This window comes from Suillus bovinus (genome assembly GCF_016758785.1).
Source record: "Suillus bovinus strain UH-Sbo-P2 chromosome Unknown EDB93scaffold_10, whole genome shotgun sequence".
NCBI classification, from domain to species: Eukaryota; Fungi; Basidiomycota; class Agaricomycetes; order Boletales; family Suillaceae; genus Suillus; species Suillus bovinus.
The window spans coordinates 603463-626503 of NW_024542066.1; the positions used below are offsets into that span (position 1 = coordinate 603463).

General features: G+C 45.8%; 7 protein-coding genes across 7 annotated transcripts; 5 read left to right on the forward strand and 2 right to left on the reverse strand.

Moving 5' to 3' along the window:
• Positions 1-10898: 10898 nt before the first annotated feature.
• EDB93DRAFT_1247622 (uncharacterized protein) lies at positions 10899-12948 on the reverse strand (the record flags this gene model as incomplete). The annotated part of the gene is made up of 9 exons (XM_041452613.1): positions 10899-11243; positions 11316-11437; positions 11492-11689; positions 11745-11871; positions 11923-12011; positions 12086-12191; positions 12253-12592; positions 12633-12757; positions 12811-12948. The coding sequence occupies 9 exons, from the start codon at positions 12946-12948 to the stop codon at positions 10899-10901; spliced, it is 1590 nt and encodes a 529-aa protein (XP_041310735.1).
• Positions 12949-13462: 514 nt separating this feature from the next.
• EDB93DRAFT_1247623 (uncharacterized protein) lies at positions 13463-14524 on the forward strand (the record flags this gene model as incomplete). The annotated part of the gene is made up of 5 exons (XM_041452614.1): positions 13463-13580; positions 13788-13865; positions 13915-14046; positions 14121-14231; positions 14280-14524. The coding sequence occupies 5 exons, from the start codon at positions 13463-13465 to the stop codon at positions 14522-14524; spliced, it is 684 nt and encodes a 227-aa protein (XP_041310736.1).
• A 250-nt stretch (positions 14525-14774) lies between these two features.
• On the reverse strand, positions 14775-16418 carry EDB93DRAFT_1247624 (uncharacterized protein; the record flags this gene model as incomplete). Its single annotated transcript, XM_041452615.1, has 6 exons — positions 14775-15189; positions 15234-15441; positions 15506-15531; positions 15582-15757; positions 15818-15917; positions 15973-16418. 6 exons carry the CDS (start codon positions 16416-16418, stop codon positions 14775-14777), a joined length of 1371 nt encoding a protein of 456 aa, XP_041310737.1.
• A 1217-nt stretch (positions 16419-17635) lies between these two features.
• Positions 17636-18516, forward strand: EDB93DRAFT_1239103 (uncharacterized protein; the record flags this gene model as incomplete). The annotated part of the gene is made up of 3 exons (XM_041451593.1): positions 17636-17827; positions 17947-18125; positions 18177-18516. The coding sequence occupies 3 exons, from the start codon at positions 17636-17638 to the stop codon at positions 18514-18516; spliced, it is 711 nt and encodes a 236-aa protein (XP_041310738.1).
• Positions 18517-18548: 32 nt separating this feature from the next.
• Positions 18549-19320, forward strand: EDB93DRAFT_1247626 (uncharacterized protein; the record flags this gene model as incomplete). The annotated part of the gene is made up of 2 exons (XM_041452616.1): positions 18549-19126; positions 19182-19320. 2 exons carry the CDS (start codon positions 18549-18551, stop codon positions 19318-19320), a joined length of 717 nt encoding a protein of 238 aa, XP_041310739.1.
• A 1237-nt stretch (positions 19321-20557) lies between these two features.
• On the forward strand, positions 20558-20827 carry EDB93DRAFT_1079978 (uncharacterized protein; the record flags this gene model as incomplete). The annotated part of the gene is made up of 1 exon (XM_041445499.1): positions 20558-20827. A coding segment is annotated over one exon (270 nt), but the record flags the coding sequence as incomplete, so codon positions are not given.
• Positions 20828-21012: 185 nt separating this feature from the next.
• Positions 21013-21823, forward strand: EDB93DRAFT_1247627 (uncharacterized protein; the record flags this gene model as incomplete). The annotated part of the gene is made up of 4 exons (XM_041452617.1): positions 21013-21232; positions 21279-21389; positions 21442-21575; positions 21623-21823. The coding sequence occupies 4 exons, from the start codon at positions 21013-21015 to the stop codon at positions 21821-21823; spliced, it is 666 nt and encodes a 221-aa protein (XP_041310741.1).
• Positions 21824-23041: the final 1218 nt, after the last annotated feature.

Consider the following 23041-nt stretch of genomic DNA (forward strand, 5'->3'; position numbering starts at 1 on the left):
GCCAATCCTTCCCTAAAGCATCCAACTTCAGGACTCTCCAGAACTCGTCTCCATGTTTAACATTCGAGGACATTGCGTGGGTGATCTTTTTCAGTTGCGGAGCTCAGGGCTCATAACCTATTGAATATACACTCAGTTGGCTATACAAGCAACTGTATTAGTATATGTACCTATTGAATATACACTGAATGAAAGTATTAGCTAGGTAAGTAGACCGTAAACGAAAGTGTCTCACCTCAGTTGGCTATACAAGCAACTGAGGTGCATAGATGACAATGAACAAAGAAAAACTGTACGTGATTATGTAAGTAAGCAGTCACGTGTTACGATAACCGTTATCGTCGTTTGTACTGACTTCCAACAGTATATCCCTGATGTTGACAGATGGGCTGGGAGGGATATTATTTCCGATGGAGACGGGTGGGCCCATCTATGCTGATATTATATATATCCTCGAAGATGTCGGGTGGGCTGATGTAATGGTTTATTGTATAGATGGGTGGGCTGATGTACAGGAAGTATTTTGTACACGGGTGGGCCAAGGGAGCGGTGGAATATGTATTATATAGATGGGTGGGCTGATGTAAGGGTTTATTGTATAGACGGGTGGGCCGATGGAGGGGGATGTTATATAGACAGGTGGGCCGATGGAGGGGGATGTTATATAGATGGGTGGGCTGAGGTAGTGAGATATCTGTCTGACATTCACGGATTACCGAGTCCCAGATGCCCAAAAGCCGAATCCCATTGTGCAACATCCATTCTGGACACCCCAACAAGTCCCAGATGCCCAAAAACTGAATCCCATTGTGCAACATACATTCTGGACACCCGAACACCCCAAGCTCGAGACTGGAAACTGGAAACTTGTGAAAATGTGTGAAATTTCTATTTCCTGACACCAAACACATGAACACCTGAACACCCGAAGCCTGAAGCTTGAAAGTCCATTTATCAAATTACCGAGTGCTGAGTGCTGATAAATCCGAAGCCTGAGACCCAAAATTCGAAGCCCGGAACCCAAAAACATGTATGCAAAATGTCCATTTTTCATTCATTGCACAAATCAACAAGTGTCAAGTGACAAAACCCGAAACTCGAGACCCAGTACACAAATCACCAAGTACCGAGTGCTGAGGGCCGAACCCCAAAGTCCGAGGCCCGAAACCTGATGTTCGAAACCTGAACAGTCATTGCATAAATCACCGAGTGTCGAGTGCCAAAACCCAAGACTTGAAACCCGGTATGCAACATGCCCATTTTTCATTTACATTAAACAAATCATTGAATGCCGAGTGCCGAGGCCTGAAGCCCGATGTCCGAAGCCCGAAACCCGAAGCTGGAAACCCGAAAATATGTATACAACATATCCATATTTCCCTCACTGCACCAATCACCGAGTGTTGAGTACCAAAACCCGAAACTTGACACCTGGTACATAAATCACCAAGTGCCAAGTGCTGAGGCCTGATGTCCAAAGCCCGAAACCCGAAACCTGAAGTCTGAAACCCGAAAATATGTATACAACATATCAATATTTCCCTCACTGCACAAATCACTGGGTGCTAAGTACCAAAACCCGAAACTCGACACCCAGTACACAAATCACCAAGTGCCGAGTGCCAAGGCCCGGAGCCCAATGTCCGAAGACCGAAACCCGAAGCCTGAAACCCGAAAATATGTATACAACATATCAATATTTCACTCATTGCACAAATCACCGAGTGTCGAGTACCGAAACCCAAAACTCGACACCTGGTACACAAATCACCAAGTGCCAAGTGCTGAGTGCTGAGGCCCGAAGCCTGAAGCCCGATGTCCGAAGGCCAAAACACGAAGCCTGAAACCCGAAAATATGTATACAACATATCCATATTTTCCTCACTGCACCAATCACCAAGTGTCAAGTACCGAAACCCAAAACTCGACACCCAGTACACAAATCACCAAGTGCCGAGTGCCGAGTGCCAAGGCCCAATGTCCGAAGCCCGAAACCTGAAGCCTGAAACCCGAAAATATGTGTACAACATATCCATATTTCACTCATTGCACAAATCACCGAGTGTCAAGTACCGAAACCCGAAACTCAACACCTGGTACACCCATCACCAAGTGCCAAGTGCCAAGTGCCAAGGCCTGAAGCCCGATGTCCGAAGCCCGAAACCCGAATTCTGAAACCCGAAAATATGTGTACAACATATCCATATTTCACTCATTGCACAAATCACCGAGTGTTGAGTACCGAAACCTGAAACTCGACACCCGGTACACAAATCACCAAGTGCTGAGTGCCGAGTGCCGAGGCCCGACATCCAAAGCCTGAAACCCAAAGATATGTATACAACATATCCATATTTCCCTCACTGCACAAATCACCGAGTGTCGAGAACCGAAACCTGAAACTCAACACCCGGTACACGTGACTACAACTGGACATGAATTCTGTATTTGTATGTATTATCCATTGATGTAGGGTTCAAATAACTTGGGAATTGTATTGACTACCAAGTGTTGGGACTCGGGACTCGCTAGTCAATATAGGAAAATGATAGTGAAAAATTGAAAATTATTATTATGCTTAACTTTCTTAATGAAGGTTGTAGTCCGAGTCTATGTGAGTGTATTGGTGGTCCTACCAAGTATTGGTACTCAGTGTAGTGATGGTTGCGGTGCTGGGCTCAGAACCACTGATTTTCATACTCATGTCATTCTTGTCAATTGGAGATTATTTGAAGACTACGTTAAATGTTAGTCAGTGTTGAGTATGATAATGAATGTATAGTCATACCTCAGTCTGAGAACAAATAGACTGAGGTAGGATGATGCAGGTATGAGGATTATATATTTGTCTGGCATGTTAGCAATGATGTAAAGATGAGGCGTGCATTTGTACATGTGTGCAGTAAGTGAGCATAAAGATAAAAGAATGAATATTAATAGCGAGACTTGTACATTATGTTGAGATATCCAACATGACAAGCCTGTGATGGGATCAGAGACCTGCAATGACACCCATATATGTCCATTATAATAGCCCTAATAGTTTAGAAAGATCCATGAAGGATTGATGTAATGACAGGCATATGTGTGAAATGTGACAATAGACATATTTTTACAAAGTCGCATTTATAGATGATTCAGGCCAAAGATTTCATTAAAAATATGTAGGATAGATTGTAAACTACCTAAGGAACCCATACTGCCTACTGCCTTGAGGGTAGGGGGTGGGTGGAAGGGATATAGTGGAAACATGAGTTGACTCAGCATTAAAGTCCTATTATTGCTTCACTGACCATTTTCGATGCTTTGGGTCTTTGAAGTTTCCCACACTCCATTTCTTATCTATTTCACTTCCTCAGTACTCAATTCTTGGTGGATTTGTCTGTAAATTTATGTCTATGATACTTAATATATTTTAAATGTACTCCAGATTTCTGATCATGAAGATTCAATGTTTTGAAGGTATGGGCCCCTTATCAGGAGAAATGGCAAGTATGCACACTAGCTCACAAACTCCAGCCTATTGTGAGCTGATATTGGTCATAAGAGGCAATAATATAAGCTATGCTCATTATATATTAAAAGGTTGGATCATGGATGCAAGGGCAAGATACTGAAAATTGTGAAAAATGTCAAAAGTGCAATGGTCTATGCTTACATGTAATAACACTGTCTGTAATATTCAATAATGTGAAAACGAGTAAATATGCACCAGTGGGGATAGATACGACTAGACAGGACATAGGAAGGATGAGTCCGATGCAAAAACATTGGGTCCGAAACTTTTAGGTCGGTGTAGCGATGGTCGCGGTGTTGGGCTCGAAACCACATATTTTCATACTCACATCAACACCTGAAACATATGCACACATGTCCGACGCACTTTTGCACATGTCCGAGCCACTCCGTATCGGATCCGGCGCATCGGACCTTCGGATATCGCATCGGCCGATCGCACTTTGCGCGCACTTGTCCATCCCGTGTCTTGTCCATCCGAACTAGCCTCACTAGGTGCGTAGTTATTCCCATGCACATTTTCTGACATTCGGACCACATTATTACATGTCCGCAGCACCTCGTGTCTTATTACATAGGACATTGGACCCGAAATATATCGCTACTATCTTCGCCTGTAGCACTCCGAATTTCTATGTACTTACTTAAATACTCTGTAGTGACCCGTAGCTATCATGATCCAGTAGTTAGGAGCTGTTTCCCGACTCTGCGGATCACCCAGAATATTCTCGTAGTTCTTAGTTGCATTGCGAAATATTACCATTCATTCACCGTCATACTCTGTCACACGTTATACTCACACATACTGCTCGCAACCTGACACTCGTTATAAAGTTTCCGACTCATTATTGTGAAGTCCGAAAGTCTGAAATCTCGGACATCGCACTTTGGCTTCGGACATTGGATAAGTACCTTCGGACATCATCGGATTACCTTCGGACATCGTTTCGCACCATCGGACATTTTGTTATTTGCATTACTGACACATTTTTACTACTGATACCAATTAGCAATCCCTTTAGGATTGAACGCACTTGCTCTGCAAGTATAGCAGCATAGGTCGTGCTAAGATCTACCTAAATATTTGTTGTCTAGGTAGTACGATTTCTGCTGAGCCCAGCGGGAATCAGCTTTCTACATCGGGGTCGGGTGTCAGGATCAGGATCGGAATGTCAGGGATGCATCGGACAAATACTGTTTAATGTGAGTATCAAAAACACAGGTTTTGAGCCCAGTGCCACAACTATTATTACACCAGGTACCGAGTATCAGAACCAAGTACTGAGTACTGAGTAATGAAATAATCAATTGACAAGAAAAGACTACCAATACACTCACCTTGACTTGGACTACAACTTTCATTTTTCATTCTTGCCAATGTTTCAGATTTCTTTAGCTTATATCTTGGTCAAATGATAACCAATGGACAAGAAAAGACTACCAATACACTCACCTAGACTCGGACAACAACTTCCATGTTTTCATTATCTTTGTGTATTGCACACCGGGTTTTGAGTTTTGGGTTTTGGCACTCAACACTCGGTGATTTGTGCAATGAGTAAAAAATGGAAATATTGCATACATGTTTTCGGGTTTCGGGCTTTGGAATTTGGGCTTCAGATGTCAGGTTTTGGGCCTTGGCACTTGGCACTCTGCACTTGGTGATTTGTGTACCGGGTCTCAAGTTTCGGGTTTTGGTACTTGACACTTGGTGAGTTGTGCAATGAGGGAAAAATGGATATGTTGCATACATATTATCAGGTTTCAGGCTTTGGGTTTTGGGCTTTGGACATCAGGTTTTGGGCCTTGGACATCGGAGCTCAGGCCTCAGCACTCAGCACTTGGTGATTTGTGTACCAGGTGTCAAGTTTTGGGTTTCAGTACTTGACACTCCATGATTTGTGCAATGAGGGAAATATGGATATGTTGTATACATATTTTCGGGTTTGAGGCTTTGGGTTTTGGGCTTCGGATGTTGGGTTTTGGGCATTGGCATTCGGCACTCAGCACTTGGTGATTTGTGTACCGTATCTCAAGTTTCGGGTTTTGGCACTCAACACTCGGTGATTTGTGCAATGAGTGAAATATGGATATGTTGTATACATATTTTCGGGTTTCAGGCTTCGGGTTTCGGCCTTCGGACATCAGGCTTTGGGCCTCGGCACTCGGCGCTTGGTGATTTGTGTACCGGGTGTCGAGTTTCGGGTTTCGGTACTCGACACTTGGTGATTTGTGCAGTGAGGGAAATATGGATATGTTATATACATATTTTCGGGTGTCATGCTTCGGGTTTCGGGCTTTGCACATTGGGCTTCGGGCCTCAGCACTCGGCACTCAGCACTTGGTGATTTGTGTACTGGGTGTCGAGTTTCGGGTTTCAGTACTTGACACTTGGTGATTGGTGCAGTGAGGGAAATATGGATATGTTATGTTATATACATATTTTTGGGTTTCAGGCTTCGGGTTTCGGGCTTCGGACATCAGGGTTCAGGCCTTGGCACTTGGTGATTTTTGTACCGTGCTTTGAGTTTTGGGTTTTGGCACTCGACACTCAGTGATTTGTGCAATGAGTGAAATATTGATATGTTGTATACATATTTTCGGGTTTGGGGCTTTGGGTTTTGGGCTTCAGACATTGGGCTTCGGGCCTCAGCACTTGGCACTTGGTGATTTGTGTACCAGGTGTCAAGTTTCAGGTTTTGGTACTCGACACCCGGTGATTTGTGCAGTGAGGGAAATATGGATATGTTGTATACATATTTTCGGGTTTCAGGGTTCAGGCCTCAGCACTTGGCATTCAATGATTTGTTTAATGTAAATGAAAAATGGGCATGTTGCATACCGGGTTTCAAGTTTTGGGTTTTGGCACTCAACACTTGGTGATTTGTGCAATGACTGGAAAATGGATATGTTATATACATGTTTTCAGGTTTCGGACTTTGGGGTTCGGCCCTCGGCACTTGGTACTTGGTGATTTGTGTACTGGGTCTTGAGTTTCGGGTTTTGTCACTTGACACTTGTTGATTTGTGCAATGAATGAAAAATGGACATTTTGCATACATGTTTTTGGGTTCCGGGATTTGGATTTTGGGTCTCAGGCTTCAGGTCTATCAGGACTCGGCACTCAGTGATTTGATAACTGGACTTTCAAGCTTCAGGCTTTGGGTGTTCAGGTGTTCATGTGTTTGGTGTAAGGAAATAGAAATTTCACACATTTTCACAAGTTTCCAGTTTCCAGTCTCGAGCTTGGGGTGTTTGGGTGTCCAGAATGGATGTTGCACAATGGGATTCAGTTTTTGGGCATCTGGGACTCGGTAATCTGTGAATGTCAGACAGATATCTCACTACCTTGGCCCACCCGTCTATATAACATCCCCCTCCATCGGCCCACCCATCTATATAATGAATATTCCACCACTCCCTCGGCCTATCCATCTACAAAATAATTCCAGTATGTCAGCCCACCCATCTATACAATAAACCCTTACATCGGCCCACCCGTCTATATAATACATATTCCACCACTCCCTTGGCCCACCCGTGTACAAAATACTTCCTGTACATCGGCCCACCCATCTATACAATAAACCATTACATCGGCCCACCTGACATCTTCAAGTATATATATAATATCAGCATAGATGGGCCCACCCATCTCCATCGGAAATAATATCCCTCCCAGCCCATCCGTCAACATCGGGGATATACATAACATTGGCCCATAGTCCACTGGTCTGTCTTATACGGGATATTATATAGGTCGGGTGACCCGTATAATACGGAATTTGTCACTGAAGGGGCTCCCTCTTTACAAGCCTGTCACAGAGTATTACAATCAGTACAAATAGGCACATAATGTACAGATAGGACAGATTGGACAGGTTGAACAGATAAGACAATGTAGACAGATGTAGACAAACAGGACAGGGTAGACAATGTGGACAGACTTAGACCAACAGGACAGGTTGGACAATGTAGACAGACTTAGACAAGGTAGACATTCTTTGGGGGACGCTCCGACACTTGAGAGAAGAGGTTAATCAAGTGTATTGGGTGTGTAGTTACAATACAACTTTGGAGAATGAACAATGTGCTAAGATAATGGGCGATAGCACAAAGCGCTAACTGGCCCCAATCAAAGACCTGCCAGGATGGTGTGAGCTGTGAGGGTGGGTGGCCGGCCTCGCAGGGATCCTAGAAAGAACAAGGTGATTGGGTCCATAGGAGTGTTTTTGTAATGTGAGGCCCACCATTGCGGTTCTGATGAATCGATATGGTGGAAAGGGAGTGGAGGGTGGGGAAAGACAATGGCTTGACACAGGATGCATCGAGGATTCTACTAGAGGGAGCGGAAACAAGAGACACCAGTGTTTTCCACTCACCCGAAGACTAAACTCTAACTCTTCGCTCGTGCCTTACTTCGTGATAGAGTGGTAATCTTTGGGAGATGCTCTGACACTTGAGAGAAGAGGTTAATCAAGTGTATTGGGTGCATAGTTACAATTCAACTTTGGAGAATGAACAATGTGCTAAGATAATGGGCGATAGCACGAAGTGCTAACCGGCCCCAATCAAAGACCTGCCAGGATAGTGTGAGCTGCGAATCCCCTGATTGGTAGGAGTCCACAACAACGCATTGCAGTGATGCCGTAGAACCCCAAAACTGTAGGAGGAGAGGACTACTCACAGGAGGGAAGATGGCTGTGGAGTTCTTGGTAGCACAAACCTTACAAAGTTCTCATGAAAGGCAGGAACAGCTTGCATATATGCATCATAATTTGTGCGTGTTTCCACAAGTACAGCAGAAAAGCATCGCTGCTCCAGTGTCCTTTCACTTTGACAACCTCAAAGGGAACATTTCATAGTAGGTATTCCAGGGTAGAACCTATGTGAATTCCATGTCCTTGCAAAGGGTCCATTCCTGCTGCTCGGGCTGCTTGAGCGAGGCGCATTATGAATTTTTGCTTCGTTAATGGGCGATGACTGTTCTTGAATCGGTATGTGAAAAGAGCACTGCCTGGTGGGGGCTCATTGATTGCTAGGTGATGTAAGAATGCAGCTTCAGGGTCTGAGGGACCATTCTGTTGTGTGAATGACACTTCTTGGCCTTCTGCTGCTGTCTTTGTGCGAGGAATGTGAAACACTTGCATCTGGAGGTTGTTTCGGTCCCAATCAATCCACATGTCTGAAAGCTTGACATGGATATTTGGATCAAAGGTGGAGAGGTTCGGGACTGTGAATTCTCCAATGCGGGCAGTGCAGTAGAATGCTGTGATGAGACAGCCAAAGATGGAAGTGTTGAGAGGGGAATCAAGGTCAAGGTGACTGCCTAGGGAACAAATGAATTCAACTGTGTACGGGTGCCATTTCTTGCGCTTTGAGGTTTGAGGGGTAAGGTTCTCTGTAGCCTTTAGAAGTGCGTCAATCTGGACGTCATTGAGTGACCAGTCTAGTCCATGGAGTATGTGCCATGCATGTACACCAAATACGTAGTTTGCTATGGTCTTCCCCAAGTAAGAGCCAGCTGCGGCAGCAATAAAGGCTGAAATAAGTATGGAGGACGCTGGGGCTTGTTCAAGCTCGGGTATTGAGCAGGAGTCGCAGAATACATGGTAGACGAGTAGGCCAGATCCATATGATTCATGGGTGCTTGTAGCCCACACATGGCACATCATGTCTTGAATGCAAGTCAGGTTGTTGGCTGGTAGGGAGTGTGGTTTCATTCTTGCTGAGCCTGGGAGCCAACTACTTTGGCCCAGCTGATATTGCAGTTGTCGGCTTTCCAGCCTGGGATGAGGTGCCAGGCCCTCCACCACCCATTAACCCAGATTGCAATTCCCATGCCTGAGCTAGCATCTGAGAAGGCATTGAGGTCGGTGACACTGCATGGTCCTGGGATGGTGCAGCTGATGGATGGTTGGTGTAGAGTTGTGGACCACCACCTGAGGTCTGCGGCGCAGTTCTTGGGTGGGGAATGCAGCACAAAAGGGTTATTACTGAATAATGGGAGCATGGCCCCCAGTTCAATGAGGTACGCTCGTCCTTCTGGGATGACAAGAGCAGCATGAAGAAGTTTTCCATGAAGTTGTTGGACTTTGAGGAGGGTGTGGCGAGAATGGGCTTCCCAGGCTGATATTGCTGCCAGGCATTTCTCCTTCTTGGAGAGCGGAATCTTGACTGAATGCGTGTTGATGTTCCATAAGAGCCCAGTGAAGAGGGGAGAGGATGTTGACATGACTACATAATTAAATAGTCATAGATGTATATGCAATGTTTTCAATCAATGTTACCTTTGTTATCAGTGACTTATTGATTCACCGAGTGCTGAGACCCGAGGCCTGAAACCTGCAACTCGAAATGAGTGGAAGACTAAATGTTGCAAAATTGTTGACATGAAAGTGTTACTCCCAGAACACCAAAATCCGAAACTCAATGGTTGAATCACTGAGTACCAAGTACCAAGTACCAAGTGCCAAGTACCAAGTGCTGAGTGCCCATGCCCGAAACCCGAGGCTTGAAACACAACACTGGACACAATACACCATATGGTATTTCTTACAAATTTCACAGAGGTCCCATTGCAAAACCACGAAACTTATCAGTGACTTATCAATTCACCGAGTGCCGAGACCCAAGACCCAAGACCCGAATGCCAAGTGCTGAGGCTCGAAATCCGAAACATGAAATGAGTGGAAATCCACATTTTGCAAAATTGTTGACATGGAAATGTTACATTGTCTTCAACAGTTTGCCAGATGTCATTTTCTGATCCCCAAGCCCAAAACCTGAAACCCGGAAAACCCATAGAACTCATTATGGGTTTTCCAGGTTTCAGGTTTCGGGCTCGGGGATTGGAAAATGACATCTGGCAAACTGTTGAAGACAATGTAACATTTCCATGTCAACAATTTTGCAAAATGTGGGTTTCCACTCATTTCGTGTTTCAGATTTCGAGCCTCGGCACTTGGCATTCGGGTCTTGGGTCTTGGGTCTCGGCACTCGGTGAATTGATAAGTCACTGATAAGTTTCGTGGTTTTGCAATGGGACCTCTGTGAAATTTGTAAGAAATACCATATGGTGTATTGTGTCCAGTGTTGTGTTTTGAGCCTCGGGTTTCGGGCATGGGCACTCAGCACTTGGCACTTGGCACTTGGCACTTGGCACTCGGCACTCAGTACTCAGTGATTCAACCATTGAGTTTCGGATTTTGGTGTTCTGGGAGTAACACTTTCATGTCAACAATTTTGCAACATTTAGTCTTCCACTCATTTCGAGTTGCAGGTTTCAGGCCTCGGGTCTCAGCACTCGGTGAATCAATAAGTCACTGATAACAAAGGTAACATTGATTGAAAACATTGCATATACATCTATGACTATTTAATTATGTAGTCATGTCAACATCCTCACCAGAAGGTTCACCCTTCACTTGAACATCCATCTCTTCAACTGAATCATACTCTGGGAAAAGATTGCTCGGATCATCCAGTTTCACAATTTTGCTGGGCATCTGTGAAACCTCAGGATGAATTTGGTTGAGCTCAAATATGAGTCCGTCGATGGCAGACTCATCCTGGAGGTTGGGGGGGTTTGGCTCTGTCCCTTCCATAGACAGGTCAATGAAAGGAGGAAGTGTGGATGCGGGGGTTGACATCGCTGGAGGGACAGGTTGATGAAGCAAAAATGATGTTGCATCACCTTGGGCGTCCAGAAGTGGAAATGTTGGGTGCTGGAGGATGATTTCACGTCAAAGGCCTTCATGAAGGCATTGCAGGGTGTCAATCTTAGCATCCTGCTCAACAACACACTCCTCGAGAGCGGTGATTCGAGCTGCACCCTCCCAAATCGCCATTGCCATGGCATGCAAATCCGGCATTGGCACATTGAGTGCCGAATGAGGAACTCCGGAAGTCGAAGATGGGACTGCTACAGGTGGAACATTATGTCAGATGGACATAGAAAAATTGGGTGACTTACGAGCTGGTGCAGGTGTAGGTTCCTTGGCAGCAGTGACAGTCTTGCTGCGACCACAGTGTTTGCGCCTTTGGTGTTTGGGCATGAGATAGACCAGGAATGACGGAAGAGACCCAAGATTGACTCTGCGTCCGGCCAGTGGATTGTGAGGCAGCTGGAGCTTTGGAGGGAGCTTTGGAAGGGGCCCTGGATCTGGTCCTCCTGGTGGTCCAGGTGACAGATTGACCTCAAACACGTTTTGGCAGGGTTCCCATACTCATGGAGATGCACTTCATCTTCTTGGTGGTGCAATAGATGCAGGACATGCACGGGGCGCCGGTCCTCTTGTCAAACCGAGTTGTACAGGGCCATTCCATCTTGTGGCAAGCCTGGCAAGGGTTGTTCTGTGTGATCTGTCAGTTCATAGACACACCAAGTCTCAATAGTGTACTTACGGGTCCAGGAATGAGTATATCACCTGCATCGATGACTGGGGGCGCCTCTACCGGAGGTTCGGGAGTTGCCTGAGGGGGCTCGATGACCTCTGGACATTTGCCAGCAATTGCCTGGCACATTGTAAGGACTCACCCGAGTGCTGGATGCAAAAGTGCGACTTACCAGTAGCAGGCCCGAAGGGTTTCTTCTTCGAGCTCTGAGGTGACCTGAGGTGATCTGGACGTCCTTGCAACATCTGGGGAGAGCTGGGGGAGGACGACCTCCGGCACTCCACACGAAATCGGCTACAAAATGAGTAAGACAATGAGACAATGAACCAGAGGACATACCTGAGTGACCAAGTCCTCCTCATCTTCCGACTCAACAAACACCTTGAATTTGGCAAGGCCGGTGGTCTTTGCCTGCTTCCGAGTCTTCATAGTGGACTTCGGGGGTTGGGAGGGAAGTGCCGGAATCATTGGAGACTTCCTCTTCCGACTCCCTTCCACTTCTGGTTCCAGGTCCTGGGACAACTGCCTTACCTTTTCCCTTCTCCCAGGACTTGGAGGCAGGGTTGGTAGAATGCCTGGCGAGGGTGGAAGATCCACAGGAATTGGACCTATTGAAGGACTGGCCACAACCGGGAGATCGAAGGTGTGATCACCTAACTCCTCCCAGGCAAGAACCTTGCTGCATCCAGGGGTGCATCAACAAACAGGTATCGTCATACCTGATGCTGTGCCAGTTGGGCCAGACCTGAGGAGTCATGCCCCGAACACGAATTAACTCCCTTGAGCATGAACACACGAGACCCAGAAGGTAGGGACCACTCCCATAGTGCTGGACCACATCAGCCTATCCAGATGATTAAAAAAATGAAGGGGAGAAAATATGACAATGCTACATACCACGAGTGTACTGACCTGGGTTGTCAGAGAAAAGTGGCTGTGGCCCGGAGGAAGCTGCCAAGCGCCGGTGATGATGGCCATGATCTTGGCAGTGATTTCCTTGAGGCCGGTCAAAGAGGTGTCAACCAGAGTAGACATGGTATTTCAATTGAAAGTGTTGAAAGTGTTGAGATCAGGTAGAAATCAAGTTGTATTCAGGTTGAAATCAGTTATCACAAGGATGATGTTTCAGTAAAAACAAGATCAGTGATTAACAATGTAAAATTTCATTGATTGTTTGTCCTTGTTTGGTCATGGTTCAACTTTCGGCAATTGCCAGCACCTTGTGTTCAACTTCGAAGTTATCAATAATCAGTGAATCAGTTGATCAGTTCCTCACAGAACATGAACTCCCCTGCTACAGTTAGATTCAATGACCCTCCGGTCACTGAATATAACTCAATGGATGTGGATGAATCAACTGTGTCCCGGATGTCAACAGGTATGTTCAATATCCATCATACCTTATCAATTCACTGGACATCCTTTGATCAATTATATCTTGGGCCTGCTGATGACCCAGAATCATGTTCTGTGTCATCCAATGGTCTGGAGGTCTTTTCTCCAATTTCCGGTGAGTTTATCAATTGATATGATGACAATCTAATCATCTATGGTCACTCAAATCTCACAGATCATTCACCTCCGGCTCAATGTGATCAACCATGCCTCCTGGTTCACCCTGGACCTATACCTCGGGCCTGAGGATGACCTGATGGCTGGGATGCACGGTGAGTATTATTTAAATAATGTAACAATGCATGTTGACACAAAAATCCTGCAGATCAATCACTTCTGGCCCAACCTGATATGCCAGGTCTAGCCATCCACCTGGATCTCTACCTCGGGCCTGATGAAGATATTATGACTGAGATCCCGGATATGTTCATCAATTGAAATGAAAAGTCCAGCCATCCCTGGTTACTAAAACCTGACAGATCCATCACCTCCAGCCCAACCTTATCACCCAGACCTGTACCTCGGGCCTGATGAAGATTTTATGCCAGAATTCCCTGGTCTGTCAATCAAAACATCTCACCATCTCTGTTCACTAAAACCATACAGATAAATCTCTTCTGGCCCAACCTGATCAACCAGGTTTCCCCATTCACCCAGACATGTACTTAGGGCCTGAAGATGATCTGATCGACTGTGAGGTGAAGCAGGAGCATGCTGATTCGGATAGTGAGGTCTCAGGTGCACTGGTAGTATCCAGGGCATATAGGTTTCTCCCTACCATCCAGGTTTCCTTACTTAATTCATCTCCTAAGTGATTGCAAAATCTCCCGAACATGATTTGCCACACCTGGATGTCACGTATGAAGAATTGCTTGCCATGGTCTGGGATCTCTGGCCATTTGAGTCTTACAATCACACAGGCAGTGAGTATCTGATATAATCATTTATCTTTCTGCTAATTTGTCTCTTAGTTCAATCCATTCAAGATCGGGTCTGGGATTACAAACAGCGACACGGACATATTCCCGACCCATCCATCCAACAACTACTCAAGGCTGAGAGATCATTCCGAACTGCCTGGGCAGAAACATCTGACAAACTCAGAAGAGCTGATGAAGACCTCCGGAGGCTGCAAAGAGCTGAACATTTGACTTCTGAAATGCTCAAGGTATTAGACTCCCTCATTCTTAGGTTTGAAGATCAAATTCAAATGTAAATTACACAATTTCTGTTAGTAGACAAATTACCTGTGAACTTCCGAATTTTTATGAACCCACTCACGTCATGTAAACTACTTAATTATGGATGTATTGAACTCCCATTTCCGATTTATTCACTATCCGAGCACTACCAAGGCCTGAGTATTGATTACCAGGTCCATGTTTCGAGTCTGGCGCACCAATAACCTACTTCCCATTGCATGACATGGATATGTACATAAGGGGAGACAGTGTGGGATAAGTCCATCACTTCCTTCCTCTCGCTCTTGTCACCTGAGGAGTACTGTCTAATGGCTTTGGCGTCGACTTACTCCGGGTGGTCCTCGCCGATGGCTCAATCACAGCTGTCTTTCCCTGCATCCTTTTTGGAGCCGGCGATGTTTTCCTCCCTTCCATTGCAACATCATCATCAACATCACCAGTGTTGCTGTTGGTTAACCCTGCCAGGAGGTTGCCCATTCGCGATGTCAGCAGTGCACCACGTTTTGCCAGCTTGACAGGGCGAGGCTTCGGAATTGACAGTGGGATTGCCGTCTCTGCATGTGATGATGAAGGACCTTCTCTGGTTCTGGTTCTCTTTTTCGGTGATCTACCATCAGCCGAGTCATTATCATCATCATCATCATCATCATCTGTATAATGAGTGTCATTCCCGAAATCACTGTCGGGTTTGGAGGATGAATCCCTAGGGCTTCAGATGATTACCCTTTGCGTGTTTTTGACTTTACCCTGTCCGATGGGAAGGCGACCTGCCTGATACGACCTGATGCTACCATGTCGCCATCTTTGTTCTTCCACGCTTTGAACATGAATGTTGATCCTTCGCCTTTCTCCTGCCGAGCATACCAGAAATTGAGGAGGGCTGTCATGTCCCAATTTTGCAACTTGGAAGGCTCCTTCAAGTCGACATCCGCTGGAAGATATCTTCGTGACACAAAGTCATCCTAGCATTGAAGGATGGTGCTCCATGGCACTACTGCCTTGTCGATCCCCGAACAAATCCCTATGTCGATGCATTCAACAATGTCCCAGATGTAGCAAGGATTGACTCACTGATAGTGCAATGTGAGAAAAGCCCTGACTATGGCCTTCTTCTCCTCGAGTTTTGTTTCGGTGATGTCCGGAAGCAATGGCATCCCATCCTCATCAGTGTCGAGCTCGAAGGCTGGTTTTCGGATTCTCTTGCGACCTCCCTTCATCTGTCGGCCACCTTCCCGTGCTCCCGGCACCTATCACAGAGACCATCAACACACCCCTCCTGGTATCAACAGTTTAAACACTCACCGAACTGTTCCTGCGCATACTCCTGCCACACCAGGCTCAATGTCCTCCCAGTCCTTTGTCTTCATGAAGCTGTCCCCATCTCCTAATGCCTCATTATCATCGTGCCTGCATGAAATATATTGAGTTGAAAGATCTGCAATGACAGGTAAAATTCACTCACATCCCGAACAGCACCTCGCCCTGTTCATTCTTCCAAGCTGACAACACAAACACTCTCATCCCGCATTGCCTCCACATCTCCTTCAAAAAGTGCTCCATATATGCAGGTCCCTTCTTACAGGCGACCTGTGCTTGTATCTTGGAAGGAGGACAGTTGTTGGACCATTCTTCGACGGTTTCTTTCGCCTTCTCCAACTCGTCATCGGACAGTTCAGCCATGACTCTCTTCACAGCCGCCTGATAATGCTTGAACATACCAGGATCTCCTGGCTTTGCCCCGGACTCATCCTCGATCCTCTTCAGCACCTCTTCCTGATTCTCCTGGTAGATCACCATCCTAGGCATCCATTTCCTCCCATACTTTATCATGTCCTTCCTTTCCTTCTTTTTCTTGTTGTTGAACAACCAAGTCTTGTACATCTGAGCATTGAAGGAAGTGTAAGACATTAAAAATTTTGTTTCGCATCGCAACAAGGATGTATCACCTGCTTCCTCTTTTTCTATTGTCCTTGGTCCACCTTTGGTGCAAACAACCTGGCAGCCCTGGCAATTGCAGTGAAAACTGCCCGCTTCTTGCTCCTTTTTGCACAAGTCCACTCAGGAAGGTAGTTCTTCAGCTCAGAAATTTTGGTTTCCGTGAGCTTCTGTGTCTGGGGTTGACATGCCCTATGTCTTCCAGGAGACAAGTGAGTGGAATGACCTGATCTTGCCATGGTGACTCTAATTGGTGAATGTGCTGAGGGTAAGCAAGGCGTAATTAATATTGGTTCGAAGTTCAACTTTGACCAAAGCCTAACAGTTGGTTAATCAACCCATATCGGACATGATGCCATTAATGGAAATAAATTTGTAATGAACAACCAATACTGCACAAACATAGCATTGTAACAATTCTTGCGACCTTCCTGAGCTAATGCTGTTTTTGCAACATTCAAAAATAAGATGAAGATAGGTCTATGCACCCTGCTGCAAAAATCCCACAGGATAGAAGCAAGGGGCAGCAAAGGTAGGAGAACTTGGGTCAAGGTCCCGCTTGCAAGCGCAAGACGACATGCCTACAGGTCCATGCCTAACTCTCCCCCAGAATCACCAACACTTCAGCCTGTTCCTGCACCACCTGCTTGGGAAGACTGTCCTGATAATACTTATGAGCAAGACCAAGGCTCATTCAAGCCTTTGCAGCTTCCAAAAACAATGGCAAGTGAATGTAAACCGTTGGAGTGTTGTTCAAACCTTGCTAAGTATAACAAATGCAGAGCCAGAATGACTACCTGAGGCAATGGCTCCCAAGGCAGGAATCATATCTGCATCACCTCCTGGATTGAGAAGCTCCTACAGAAGATAGGAGATGTGTTGTCTGCGACCAGGATGGGGTCTACAAATGTCAAGATTGTCTTGGGGAGCCACTCTATTGCACGGGATGTTGCAGGAGTCAACATCATCACAATCCTTTCCACTGGATCAGTCAATGGAATGGTCAATTCTTCGAGCAAAGTTGTCTCGCTCATGTTGGACTCGTCATACACCTCGGTCATGATGGCAAAGAATGTCCTGCACTTGCAAATAGGTGGGATTTGTTTGAAGGAGACAAACCCGAAGACCAGCTTGAGCCTGAAGATCTACCATCCGTGTCGGGACCAGAGTTCCAGCCTAAGGAACACACCATGGTCATCATTGACAAGTCCGGAGTTCATCGCCTTGAGGTTCGATGCTGTGATTGTCCAAACACCATGAGTCTGGACATTCAAATGTTTCGACATGGATTTTTCCCTGCATCATTCAACAAACCGAAGACTGTGTTCACCTTCAGAGTGCTCAACAATTTTCTATTAGACAACCTAGAATGCAGCACCTCCGTGATGAACTATTACAGCAAGCTCTGGTGAATGACCTCCAGCATGTTTCCTCACCTTGTTCCGATAATTATACATCTCCTTCATCTAAAGAACATTATATTGACAAGGCACTTGGCAAGGACCGATACAGAGAGCTCATGAGAGTCACTCGACAGTGGAGGCAGTTGAAGACCATGAAATGGCATGGCTTTGGCCATCGTTCCAATGCCCTGAATACCGGAGATCTTGCATTGTTTTGCCCGACATGTCCTCAGCCTGGGATCAACATATCCTTGTCAGGGAATGAAACACTTGATGAGTGAGTCTAGTTTCATACTTAAGTGACCTAAGTGATGATAAGAACTCCAAGCTGGAAATATACCTGGTCATTTGTGATGGACGGTAATTTCAAAGCCAAACACTTGCATCCCATCAAGCCATTTGATAAAGTATGGCTTGCAGATGGGCTGGGGTTCATGGTTGGAAAGGACAGGTATAAAGCGCATCTTGCGGAGGCTGCTGACACTTTGGAAAAATCTAGCTGCAACAATCACCAGGCAGTAAATCAAGCAAATGCAGCTCAGCACAAGCTGGAGTTGACAGGTATTGGGGGAGTTGTTTGTGCCCACCACGGCTGCTTTGTCCCTCATGCGATGGTCAATTTTCAGAAAGGCAAAAGGCAAGCTGAACATGAAGTTCTACATTCATGAGTTGATCATGCATCATTTGCAGACAAATGAACATGGACTACGCCCTTTGCAAGGCTGCCCAGCACAACATGGAAGGCATTACCAGGGCTGTCACCTTTTATGACATCAACTGTCAATACAACAAGCACCTTCGGGTTTGGGTGGATCAAAGCCAATTTCTTGAAATGGTACCGGAATTGACCATCATTCCCGGCATCGGTTTGTGGCACATGCATGGACATCAAGACAGCTGCTATGTCCAATATGTGTCGAATTTCATTGAAGGCATTGGCCAGATAGATGGAGAGATCATGGAGACTCTCTGGGCACGTCTCAACCTAATTTCTCCCACTGCTCTGGGAATGTCATCCCCTCATCGACAGGAATGTCTCGATTTTCAGATGAACGATTCCAACTTCTGCAAGATGATCTGCATGAAAAGGACCCTTTGCCATAAATACAAGCAGGCAAAAAATTGCATCGCTGAAAGTGAAAAGGCTTTCAACAGACTCAATGAAGCAGCACCCGCCAATTTGAAGACAGAATGGTTGGCCAATGAGAGGATTGCTCAATCCAGCAGAATAAATGATCCTGCTGGCGATGGATGTTTACGAGATAAATATCAAGAAGGGTAAGCTGACCATGTCTCCATAGAAGTCCGAATTAATTTTGCACTCAGCACTGAGCGAAAAGGAGATCGAACTTAGACTGCTAGAGCAGGGTAATGCCCATAATGCAGCACCATCTTGGAGATCTGTGGTGACATGGATATCTATGGGGTTGGCAATCGAGGAGGCTCAAATTGCATTGCTCATCGAGGTCTGAAGAATCAGAAAACAAACTACAGAGACACAGAGATTAGACCTCGCCTGGCAACAAGATTGTCACAACCCAAATAACGAATTAACGCTTGGGCAGAGACTAGGACTCGACTAAGGTTATCGGACAAGAGAGAGAAGAGCAAGTACTGTCTTGGATTGCTACAGTTGTAGATACAAGAGGTTTGAACTAAGGAACTATCGACCAAGACGTGCTACCTATATACAACTATTGAAACGAAGATTGAAACTGAGCTACAACTACTAGCCAATCATAAAATAGAAAAGGGAATCGTACCATAGAACATCATAGAATATTAAAGAAGCATCACGTGACCATATCTTATCTTATTGTATCTTATCTAATCTATTCACAATCAAAGAACTTGTCTTCTTCATCAGTCACATCGAAGACACATGTCGTGGGCGCTAATGGAATTTCTGAACTGGTAGACGCTTTCAGGGGTAGGGTTAGGGTTTGACTTAGGCACTGTGTATTGGCGCTTAGGAAGATTCAAGAAAGAATAGTGATTTGTTAAAGGTACTCGTGACAAAGATCGTCTCCAAGGCCAGATAGATGGATTTATGCATTCTGCTGTCACGCATCTCGGAGAGGGATTCAATGGAGATGACGATCATGACAACTTGAACGTAGACATCCTAGATAATCTCGATGATGACCCAGAAGATTTTACCTGAGACATCTGATACATGGACAAACTCGCCCAAGCTCATTGTGATCCCATTGCCATCAAACCTTGGGGTAGATCAATGCAGACGCTTGATGGCAGAGGATCTCATTCTACTGGAGATGTCCCTTCGCGAAGGGCAGGCAAATAATGCACTTCACAACCTCGCATTCACTTGTGCAACAAGGCAGTCCTATTCCGAACAATGGTCAGGCAAGCCAAATCTCAAGCCCTGAAAACTCGAGCCTGGTCGCAGGTGACATCAGTGCAGCAGGCTGTCTCCCTGCATGTGAGTATATATACCAAGACCAGGACGCAAATGATGAAACTTGACATGGGGCATGGCCAACTTCAGAAGTACAAACCCCTGCTTCACGAGCAGCTCAAAGTCAGCACTGCTGTGGGTGATCCAAATGCCCATGGTCAACAAAATGAATCCCTCATATGGTTCTGGTCCATCAAGGTCGACATGCATGGTCCAGATCAATCATGGAATGAGGAATGTGAGTTCCCTAATGCTCGACATGTCCAACGTTGAGCTGACTGGACGAATATGAAGTTTACCAAGTTCACTGGCTCCGGGCAAAGGCACTATGGGATCGATGGAAGGAAGAGCTGATGTTGGTCCAATTTGAAATGGATTGGACATGTAACTTTTTCTTGTGGAAAGCAACCCAATGGGGCAACCGGATGCAGAAATCATTCACGAAACGACTTCCGGGTCATGCATGCTACTCCGGAAGGCAATCCCGAATGTATTCATTGCTGGCACAGGATGCCCAGGCAGCGTTTCAACACCTGCAGACCATTTTGATAGATTCCTGAGATGAATGAATGGTTTATTGCCGATGGGATATAACAACCATTTTGATATACAAATTTAGTCCTGGGAATTGGCCAGGTCAGCCCATGTTGGAGTTTGAAAAATTTATCCATCCATCAGTGGATGATATCTTCACATCTGAACCAACTGTCATTGCCATTGCCAGTGTGATACTCCTGCATCAGCCATGCCTGAATTATATCCTTCTCCTGCATCCACTTCTGACAATCAGAATTCACTCAATGAGTACTGGCCCCTCACTCTCACTCCTGCAGACATTTCAGCTACTATGTTGATGTCTGCATCGCGCATCCATCTCCCAATATCAGGCAGAGGCTGCAAACAACAATCTTCCCCCTTTGGCTCAGATCAGGCACTTCAAAGCCAGGCTGCAATGGGAGATCACTGTAAGACCCTGACGACACTGGCGGTTAATGCTGACATCTTCCACAGACTTTTGTCACGCCCATCCTCCAGTACTCAGCTGCCAGGAACATCATTTCGGTCGTTCCCAGCCCTATTGCTCATATTCTTCATTTGATTCCCAGTCACACCTGGAACACGGTTCCAGATCACATCTTTTCATATCACATCTGTGTGTTTCATGATGTCACAGATCCTGGAGATCCATCCCAGATCGTATCTGGCTATGATACCCCATGGTGGATGGGAGAAACTGCAATCCCGAACGAACCATGGCAATGGGATTGGATGATGACTTGCTGTATCTTTCACTACCAGCATTGGCTAGTAAGATTCTTATTCCATTTCCTTGATTCATGACTGATCTGTTCTAGGATGGTATTGAGAATGATGGTCTGACAATTCCGGAGCAGGTGGATCATACCTCAGTCCCATCAGTGATAGGACTGAGGTGGATTAGAGAACACCTCCTGACATTACTTGAGGAGCAACATGAGGGCATCTGTGACAAGATGGCAGAGATACAAATCTACACTGCCATTCTGGACAGATTGAAGAGAGGCAGAGGAGAGTAGCTCTAGTCACTCAGTTGGAAATGTTGAAGTGCAAGTTGCATATGTGTTTTATGGGGTTCAGGCTCAAATCAACTCCACCAACTCCTAAATAACAAGAGCTTCATCAAACTGTTATTCTGCTACATTGCACGAACAAGGAGACTGGAACAGACTTTCAGGGATGTCTCACCCTCAAAACCATGTGAACCAGAACAGGGCTAGAGCACACATTGGAGCAGAGAGAACAGACTGATCACCCATCTTCCAAACACATGCCTTCAGATGGCGCCTCCATCCTCGCTAATCACCTGGACCATTAGCATAGTAACAAGAGATACACAAGTGTATATGACCATAAATACTGTAGGTATTGTCTACTATAGGGCTCCACCCCACTGGACAATAAACAAGAATACAAAAAAAAAATACTTAGATCACTCATGGCTAGTGATGTGCAAGGCCCGGCTTGAAGCCCTGGGCCAGCCCAAGCCGGGCCCAGCCCAGGCCTAAGTCATGGTCTGAGCAGGGCTTAGGCCTGGACTTGGATTCAGAAAAGCCTAAGCCAGCGGCCCAAGCCGTGGCTTTGGTATGACACCTTGTCATGTCAGTGGTCACGCCCTACAAGTGGTTGCCATTGTGTGTTCAGCAATTGGCACGTCCTCATTATTGACTCTTACTATGACACACGCGATTTGACCATACCACAGATCATATTCACACAAGAAAGAAAGGAAAATTTGTCTGCTATGGGCACCGTGCTATTGTTCTTGCACACGAACATAACTGGGATGCCGTGCTTGAAGATGTTACGACTTGGATGGTATCTGTTGGCGACGCTCAAACAGAGCGTGTGTCGTCAATGGTCGAGGACGTCCTTGGGCTAGCCCAAGGTTAGGGGTCTTACTTGGCGAGGCTTCGGCAAGTAAGATTTGACGCCTATGTCCAAATCGGGTAGCTTATGTCAAGCGGGTGCGAGACGATAAGCTATATCAGCCTAGGCTTACGACACCCGAAGGTTAATTGTAAGATCGTCGTTAATTAGAAGGACAGAAGTCCAACTAGTTAACAGGGGCTTTGCTCGTCGACGAAGTCGATGAGTAAAGATCAAGACTATAGGCTTATCCGCGAGGAGCAGATAAGAAGATAGAATATAGACTGCTGGCGAGGCAGAAAGGATCACTCTGGTGAGAGTAGGAGGTCAAGAACCAAGTAGATTCAAGTTAGGGAATATGGTACATG